General features: G+C 34.7%; 1 protein-coding gene across 1 annotated transcript; it reads right to left on the bottom strand.

Annotated features, from left to right (window-relative positions):
* Window positions 1-1,334: 1,334 nt before the first annotated feature.
* LOC114265872 (protein argonaute 2) lies at window positions 1,335-6,697 on the bottom strand. Its single transcript, XM_028206707.2, has 3 exons — window positions 5,941-6,697; window positions 3,743-4,910; window positions 1,335-3,118 (listed from the first exon to the last, which is right to left on the bottom strand). Exons 1-3 carry the CDS (start codon window positions 6,269-6,271, stop codon window positions 1,663-1,665), a joined length of 2,955 nt encoding a protein of 984 aa, XP_028062508.2. The 5' UTR covers window positions 6,272-6,697; the 3' UTR covers window positions 1,335-1,662.
* Window positions 6,698-9,937: the final 3,240 nt, after the last annotated feature.

Genomic DNA, 9,937 nt, shown 5'->3' with positions numbered 1-9,937 from the left:
AGTGTTGTTAAATTATAAATTATAGATTATAAGGGTAAAATAGTCTTTTGAACATTTATCCTTATCCAGTCCGTCTAACCAAACATTGGATTTACTAAAAATAGTCCAATCCAGACATCTAATCCTATGACTAAACAAACATAAGATACAAATCCAATCCAACCAAATAGTCCCGGGACAATGTATCTCAGGACTAACAGTCCGATGGATTACAATCCCCCCTTATTCAGTCCGTCCAAATAGACACACCCTTAGAATGTACAACCAAACAAACCAAAAAAATTTCTAAACTCTCTCCAAATTTTTTTTTGAAAATTAGTGGAGTTATAACTCTAGGCTCCATTTGTTTTTAGAGATAGAATGGAGAGCATTCATAGTGAGGGGATTAATAGTGAGGGTATTTGTTTTGATTATAGTTATTAGTGTAGGAATTGTTAAATTATTTTTATATAAAATAATAAAAGAAATAAAAAAAATACAAAAACATTAAACATTAATGTTCAAAAATAAAAATGCCCAACATATAAAAAATAAATAAATAAATAGAAAAAAATAAAACAAATAAAATTATGATTTTTACTTAACAAAAAATACAAAAAATTAAATATTAATGTTCAAAAACAGATGCCAAACATGTAAAAAAAAAAAAAAAAAAAAAACCCTAAACAAGCAGGGCCTTAGGAGAATCTTATTTGGGTTTTTTTGACATTAATAATGAAGTTGATTTTGTGGAATTCTTCATCAATCTTCATGGGGAAAAAAAGAAAAATAACTTGGACTCCCACAAAAGGCACTCCCACGATCCCCTCTTTTTTTGATTGGCCAGTTTTTTTTTTACTTCTCCTCCAATCAACAGCCCTCACGTGCGTGTAGGGTTGGTGATTGGAGGAAGTCTCAATCACTTCTTGAAAGAAAAAAAAAACCCAAGTCACAATTTTGGTTGCAAATCAAATATTGTGAAATGAACTACAAAACTTGAGAGTCTCCCTTAATACTATAAGACTCTAATTATCCCACAGAAGTTTGTACTAAATGAATTTATTTTTTTTAAAAAATCACTAAATATAAAAAATACAAAATTAGTATACTTTTATATTTTTAAGTGCAAATTATATAATAAAAAAAATCACGGCAAAAAAACCAAAAAAAAAAATGAAAAACTCAACTATTTTTTAAACATTAAAATCAAAATCAAACAGAATGTGCTTTTCACCTGTGCATATGTTTTGCACAAACAATTAGCTCAAACATATGGAAATTCAACTGTTATATTGTGCCAATCTGATAAAAAATAAAAATAAACAAAAACCCCAAAATCCAAAATCCAAACGAAGGACATAAATTTTGATCAATCTTCAAACAAATCTAAAGCCAAATATTTCATCAGTTCACATACAGACACATGAAATCCAAAAGACACCATAACCTTCAAACATAATACAAGCAAAAAGAAACATAAACACAAAGTACAAGGTTCCACACCAACCACGATAAACCCACAGCAAAAACAAAAACAAAAACAAAAGCAGAAACAGAAAACCCATTAGATTCACGCACAAACTCCTTCACTGGTCTAGAAAAGGAGATTTGATCAGCGTACGCTGGGCTGTTTTTTCCTCCATTGAGTGTTGCAAAGGAGATTGGGTGACCATTTCTGAGCCTTCAGATGAAAAACATGATGTTCTCAAGCTCAGGATGCAGCTTGTAGAACTTCTCATCGAATGAAGCGGACTGCTGGGTTATTGAAACCATAGCATGCGAAGATGATGACGAGCAGGATGATGATGATGCTGAGCCAGGAGGCAATTTCATAACCACCTCTTGGAACATACGCCCCCTGAACGCGACAAGGTCAGCGTAGTACACTGGCGGGACAAGAGAGACCGGTTTCGTGCATCGAGCGAAAGTGAAGCACATGTCGTATATGAGCTTCTGCAACTGATCGGATGTGAAGTTGTGCTCGTCCCAGAGGACATAGTAGTGGGTAGGCTTGCTTGTCCCCATGCTCCCATAATGGCTGCAAAGGTAAAAATCAAAATCATATGGATGAGTGATTACCGTGTCGACGACTGTTCCAGGAACCACATTGCCGTCAGGACTCCCATCCTTCATGCTCTCGGGAAACAAACGAGTTTGGTGTCGCTTCTGGGCAACAACAAGAGTAATCGTTGGCCGGTAATGTTCCTCATAAATGGCCATTTTCAGATCAAGCAATTCCTCATTGAGAACCATATCGAATTGGCCCTCACTCACCCCATCTCGGAAGACGACGATTCTTGCTGGCTTTACCTTGTTGATCTGAGCATAAGTTCGGATAAGTTCCTGACACATGACCCCAAAATTCAAAATATTCTCTTTCCGGTGGTACTGGGGGCAAACACGTGCAGCATAACGATTTGCAGCAGGCCAATTGAGTGTAGCAACCACCGCTGCCATTGATGGACAGGTTGAATTTCGAGCAGCAGGGTGATTGACATCGGCTCCCACAAACATAACGTGTCCTTCGCCATCAAAACGAGGGAGGCGTTGATTGAGCTCAACGTTGCTACCTCCAAGCTTGGCATTAATCTTGAGAGCAAGATTGGCAAGATATTGATCTTTTGCTTCGTAAGCATGATTGGACAAGCAACATTGAGTCAGTATCCCAATCTGGGTCTCGGTTAGCCATTTGAGAGACTTGTAGCCAGGATGCTTCCCATCCATTACACAGACAACGATTTGTAATTGACTCTTGTATTTCTCATTAGCCTCCTTAATGACATTTTCGATAAGACTTCGAAGCTGATCAATATCAGAAAATGGGCGCATGTTTGTGGACCGATAGACGAGAGGCTCATTCATTCGAATCCCTAGATTATTGCACTTTTTTATGAGTTGTGGAACAAAATAGTTTAGATCAGAAGAGCTGAAATCTAGTAAAGCCCAGCTCTGAACTGGTTTGCCTTCCACCACTGATCTCCTGACGAGATTCCAATGACATTTCACCCTGTCCACGCTTACTGCATTTAGGTTGCCATCGGGAGCTCGAAGCTTCAACTGAGGTGGCCCAATGACACGGCCTTTCACCATTGTCATGTCCTTGATGACTTCTATGTCAAAACCTCGAGCAACATTCCCCCTGCCAGTATGTCAAAAAAACTGAAAACGTTTATATATAGAAGAGAAACAAAACAAAATTTAAGAAGAATATATTTGGCAACCAACAAACACAAACATGTGCAAAGTAACCCTTCGTTTATGAATTATATGAATTTCACTGCAAATTGATGACTTGTGATGCATCCTTTATTAATGTTTAAATGCCTAGAAATTTGGGAATCATGAATTGGATAATCAAATAAATAACACCAATTTCTCCAAAAAATTTCTTTTACTTATATTATGAAAATACTGGAGCCCAAGTAAGGTAACTGCCTAGAAATTCCTTGGCCAAAACTAGTATCAAAAGAAAGTTTTGAAACATAGAAAAGAAAGAATTAGAATCAATATAACATGAATGAGTTTAAAACGCCCTCAAAATATTTTGCATGCAAAATCAAGTGCATCACCGACTTGTTTGAGCATGTGCATGCTCAAATTACTCCTCTGGCAGCAAAGGAAGAAAACAACCACCTGCTGACTATGGGATGCACTGATCTGACCAAAACTTATCACACCAATAGAAATACAAATATTTTTAAAAGCAACACAATCAAACATACACAGTATGAAAACATGAAGGTCTTTAAGTAATGAAATTTACCCGCAAGGTCCATCCTCAGCCTGCACCATTTCACAAATTGTTTTCCTTCTGACCGCTGGCCGAATCAGCGACATTTCCTTCAACAACTTGGCTCCTCTGTCGTTCAAGTTCTCCTTTGGGAACCTCTGCCCCTCAACCAAGATGCAGAATTCCATTGGTACATAGTTTATTCTACCATTTTTCCCCAAATCCAAGCTTGGAATATCCTTGTACATAATTTCCTTACCATATTTTCCCCTGAAATACTCAACAAGGCTAACTCGCCTTGGTGGAGCTTTGCCCTCTGGATCCACATTATCAAATGAAAGATCTCGTGTGCTGCGATCAGTTAACCCAGCAATGGTGTATTTTTGTTTGGTAATACGATGATTTACTGTAACTTTCAGGCCTTCCAATGCATTCTTGACATCTGTTCTCAACCTTGTCACATCATTTACTCCTCGAAATCCCCTAACATGTTCCTTAAGGAAATCTATAACTGGCAATCGCTTGCGGAATGCCAAAACAGAATAGTCCAAACACAAGGCAAGACCCTGGGAGGTGGGCTTTAGACTTTGTTGGAAGCCTTTAGATGCTATAATACCAACCCCGAGATCATCTGCGGATGTTGCAGAATAAAAGCCTCGACCGGCACAGATTCTATGTCTAGATGGATTCTCTTTCATTACCAAATCCATACCCTGTAGTACGTCACGAGGGATGGACAGGACTTTCCCACTCAAGTACTCCTTGAGCTTGCCTAATTCCAGCTCATTTACATGCTTTATAGTAACTGTGTAAGAACTACTCTTCATGTCCTCCCCACCAGAGAAATCCACTTTGTATGTTCCAGTGGGCAGTGGAACTGCACTGAATACATTCCTCTCACCATCATAGGCAGTCCTCGACAGAGGAAATTGGGCAGGATCATCAGAGAACAGCTTGTCCTTGACCATACTCAGAACAGATTTTGATACTCTTGCAGGACGACTCTTGGAAGAAACATCCGGTTTAATATCTATATCATAATGTATAATGATGGTTTTCTCATTGAACCTCACTGGGAAATGGTTGACACTAAGTTTGGGAGACTGAATGGCAAGTGTGCCACCTGTGTCCGGTCTTCTTACAGGGAGCAGATTACTCCCCGAACTTATCTTCAGTGACGAGATATCTGGAATAGAAGGATCTGCATAGAAGAACAAACCAAATTTAACATGGGTAAGAACTGAAAACTTCTAATATGTGCTGAAAACTTGACGGTTGCAGTGCAATCACAACCACAAGGGATTGAGTATCTGCTTTAAACCAATGTAGATGATGTACTTTTTAAGCAAATGAACATGGCCAAAGTATAATTTTCCCGAATGAAAAACCAGTCTAATACATTACCTTAATCTAGAATCATTGCAATTGACCCAGCATAGTGATTTTTTTTTCTCTTATTCATGTATGCATAGAATTTTTGAACACCCAATTAACACAACAATGTAATAGTTAAATATAATAACCAAAGTTGCAAAAGACCCACCATTGTATTTTTTTTTTTTTTCCTGTACACAAATATAGTTATGTATGAATTGAAAATTTGATTACAGATCTCCATTTTTGGAGCAAATGAAGATGGGTAAAATATAATTTTTCCAAATGAAAACCAAACAAATACATTATCTTAATCAAGAATAATTTCCAGAAACCACAATAAAGTTGCAAAAGACCCACAATTGTGGATATTTTATCCGTACATACATCAATTTTCGTATGCATTGAAATTTTGAACACCCAATTAACCCAACAAACAAATAATTACAAAAAGGTCATAAATATTAATAATTAAAATTATAAAAAATTTCACTTTTTTGTAAACGTTCTTTCTCCCTTATTTATTTATTTTTCTTCTGTACACGCATCTATTTAGGTATGAATTGAAATTTGAACACCCAATTAAGACAACAATCCAATAATAAAATCTAATAACCAAAAATTACAAAAGACCCACCATAGTGAACTTCTTCTCTGTACACACATCTAATCTAATCCTTTATGAATTGAAGTTTCGAAAACAAAATTAAAACAACAAAATTTAAACTACCAAACAGACAAGAAATCTAATAGAATTACAACAATGATCACCAAGTTACATAAATTCATCAACCAAATTAAATAAAATCAAACATCTACAAATACGATCTAGAAGAGACAGAGTAGCAGATCTGTACCAGAACGAGGTGCAGGAGCCCTCTGTAACTGAACAGGAACAGGAACAGGAACAGGAGCAGGAGCAGGAGCAGGGCGACCCCAAGCTCCTCGTTCGCCGCCTCTTGCGGTGGAGGATTCGGCCGATTCGGGCCTCGGCGGCGGTGGCTGAGGCCGAGGGCCCCACTGTTGAGTCGGTTGTTGGAAGGTGGAGCCTCTAGCCCAACCTCCTCCTCGTCCTCCTCCGCCCTGATACTGGCGATCGACACTACCTCGACCACCACCACCACCACCTCTTCCTCCACGACCACCACCACCACCACGACCTCCACGGCCATAATTGCTTCGCTCCATTGTTGTGATTTCGAATGAGCTTTCAGAGAAGGGGGGAAAAAAAACAAACAAACAGACAAACTCGACTTTTGTGTGTGAAAAAGGGTGGGTTGTTGGGGAGCGTTTTCGTTTTATATATAGACAAGAAGAAGAAGAAGAAGAAGAAGGAGGGGGAGGGAGTTGGCAGGCAACTTCTATTTGCAGCACCCATTCCACCCTGCACGTACCGAATGATAATTATTTTTATTAAAATTTTATTTTTAAGTAAAATTATTATTAGAGACATTACATATAATTTAAATAAATACATTCAAAAATTGAATAACGAAAAAAATATAAAAGAAATTGAAATTCTTGAAAGGAATGATAATTTTTGAAATGTTAATTTCGAACAAATTGTTTATTTTTATAATACTATTCTTGAACAAATTATTTATTAAGAAATATGTGCATAGAGTGTAATGGAGGTGTACAAATAGACTGCAGGACGTGCAGTGAAATGTTGAGGGATGAAATGACGGAAATACCCCTTGCGTGTTGTGGTAAGCATTAAGCAATTTTTGATTCCATATCATATGTGACGCAACTTTTGATTCCATAGGTTGACTGACGCAATCCATTTTAAAAAGTAGTTTAAAAGTTTTTTTTTTTTTTTTGACTTCTTAACTTTTTTTTTTCAATTATATTATGTGTGTTTGGTTTCGATTTTTTAAATTTAATTTTTTAAAAATTAATTTTTTTATTTTTTATTTTTAGTGAATATTTTTAAAATTTTAAATAAAATATTTGTAAAAAAATATTTTAAAAAATTAATAAATACACAAAAATATAAAAAATGTACTAAATTTTCATTTTTTTTTGTATTTTTGGTAATTAGTGATTTTTTTAAAGATTTTTTCACAAATATTATATTTTTAAAGTATATTTATATTAGGTGTGTTTAAAAATTAAAAAAATTACTTAAAATATTAAAAAAATTCAATAAAAATACAAAAAATGATAAAGTAGAATTTTTTTTTTAAATAAATTCTGAAAACTAAAGATAAATCGTATAATTATTTTTTTATATTTTTTTAAAAATAAATTAAAAAATTTTTAACTCATTTTTCAAAATAAGTTAGAGGCTTAAATTTAAGGAAAATGTTTGGTAGCCCAAAATTTTGTGGCTCAAATGGCTCAAATCTGTCAAAACAACGTCGTTTTATACTCAAAATTTGTCAAAACGACGTCGTTTTGAGTGATTTGAGCAATTTGAGCCACAAAATTTTGAGCTACCTAGCATTGTTGTAAATTTAATTTAGGGTCGAAAGACTCTGCAATGAATTACGAATCGAGGAGGACCCACGAAATCAAAGTGGGGATAGTGGGACGAAATAACCCGACGAGGGGATTTGGTGAAAGTCCATAATAAATATATATAAAAAAAATTAACAGAGTTAGCTGAGTTGGTAAGGATCGAATTTTTTGTCTTCATGATTTCGATGCTAGCAGTCATTTTTATGCTTTGTTTGCTTGAAAAATTTAAGAAAAGATTTAAAAAAAAATAGAAAAAGAAGATGAAATGTGAGTAAAATATTCTTTTTCTTTCTAAATTTCTTTTCAAATCCTTTAATCAAAGACAGAATTAGTGAGTGATCAATAAGTCTAATATTAATCTTCGCTGAGACATGTGGCTTGTCTTGACCCTAAGCTAAGATAGCTCTCTCGTCACCTAAACTTTTTTCTATCAAAAAAAAAAAAAAAACAAACCCATAAAATTTTAGGCAGTAGCTTTGGTCCAGTCCAAGATCGGACTGAATCATACTGTTAGGTCCGTGAGGGCCCACCACGAGTCCCGTTTTGATAATTCGAACCGTTCAATGTGTAGAACTCGTCGAGTACTATATACCTGTAAAAAACCACGTTGATCGGATATCGATAGTTATGTGAACAAAATAATTTTTTATCAGCTGTTAATTTTTTCACCTTCCATTTTTTTTTTTATATATAAAACTGATTTGATCACATAGCTATTGTTATCCGATCAACGTGATTTTTTATAAATAGAGAGTACTCGATGAGTTCTACACATTAACGGTTCAGATTATCAAAACGGATCAAAAAAATAGGCCTCATGGGCCGGACGGACGGGTCTAATCTTGATCTCAACTTGAGTCAAGCTAGATCCAAAATTTTAATACATAAAGAATAAGTACAAAAAAATTTTGTTGAAAAATCTAACATGTACTATTTTAATATCAAAATATCTTTAATGACTAATTTAATATTTTAAAATTTAAAATAATATAACTTTTGATTTATATATCAATTTTTAATAAAATTAATATTTGTAAACAAATAAGATTTATATTGACTATAAAATTCATAAAAAAAAAATTCACAATAACATATTATTGATTATCAGAATAACATTATCTTCTTAAATAGAGTATCACTAATAAAAAAATAAAAAAAAAAGTAGGAACTAAGAGCATCTCCAACGGTTACTCAGATTTTTCACCAAATTTGAGTCAAAAATGACTCATTTTACCAATTTGATACCACTCGCTCCAACGGTGCACTTTCATCAAATTTGTGCCAGGGACAATCGGTTGGTCGACCGGTTAAGCGAATTTTTTTTTTTTTTTTTATTTTGAACTTTTTGAACCTTTTAGTGGTCGACCGGCTGGTCGACCGGTTAGGCAAAATTTTTTTTTTTTTTTTTTTTTTACTGTTCGAACCTTTTTTTCGAACCGTTTGAACCTTTAGGCGGTCAACCGGTTGGTCAACCGGCCGGGCAACCGGCTGGTTGACCGGTTGGTCTCTCCCAACAGTTAGGAACAGTGATATGGTAAAATGCTTCGCCTGTTCTCATTTTGGTACAAGATTTGCTGAATTCTGAATTTGATATCGATTTGGTGAAACGGTTGGAGCTCAAAAAAGTGACTTTTTCATCAAATTTTGAATTTGATATCACGTTTGCTGAAGCGTTGGAGATGGTCTAACGGAAACTTTATAAGTTCCTTCACTATAAATTCATAGTCAAATCAACAATAACGCCCGTTTATTTGGAGTTTTAGGAAGGAGATTGGATTTAGTAGTAAAGAGGGGATTGAGAATGGGGTGTTTGTTTTGAGAGATGAGGAGGGGATTAGTAATCCCTTGGTATTAGTAAGGAGGAGGAAGGGGGATTGGTAAGGAAGAGGTAGAGATGGTATTAGAAAAATAGTGAGGGGATTAGAAATTTTTTATTTATTTTTATTTTTTATATATTGGGAATTTTTTTTAAAATATAATGTTTAATTTTTTATATTTTTTTATTTGTTTTATTATTTTATATAAAAATAATTTAATAATTGCTCACTATTAATCCCCTCACTATTAACCCCCTAACTAACAATCTCCTCAATATTAATCCTCTCACTATGAATCCCCTCCATTCTATCTCTAAAAATAAACGAGACCTAAAGATACATGTACCATCGAGCACCAAAAATTGTCTCTCTCCGGGGGACTTGTTATTGGAAATTAATTAATTAAGCTCTTCGTCAAGTGCATAGATACTATTCTCTTTTGTTTTCAATTTAGATTCTAATTTTTTTTATTGTAATCTCATACATCTCTATCAAGCTCTGTTGTTCTTGAATCTCAACTAATAACATCGTAACATGAAGCGGCGAAGAATCAATTTGTTTATTCAAGAAGTTT

Source organism: Camellia sinensis, chromosome 9, assembly GCF_055761805.1.
Source record: "Camellia sinensis isolate YWXY chromosome 9, ASM5576180v1, whole genome shotgun sequence".
Classification (NCBI taxonomy): Eukaryota; Viridiplantae; Streptophyta; class Magnoliopsida; order Ericales; family Theaceae; genus Camellia; species Camellia sinensis.
The sequence above is the reverse complement of the archived record's forward strand: the minus strand, read 5'-3'. Positions and strand labels throughout refer to the sequence as shown.

Bases quoted from the DNA above. Each gene is read 5' to 3' on its own strand.
- LOC114265872 (XM_028206707.2), bottom strand. From the start codon at position 6,271: ATGGAGCGAAGCAATTATGGCCGTGGAGGTCGTGGTGGTGGTGGTGGT. The intron at 4,911-5,940 runs GTACAGATCTGC...TCTTCTATGCAG, and splicing joins GGCTCCTGCACCTCGTTCTG to ATCCTTCTATTCCAGATATC. The intron at 3,119-3,742 runs GTAAATTTCATT...ACATACTGGCAG, and splicing joins GCTGAGGATGGACCTTGCGG to GGGGAATGTTGCTCGAGGTT.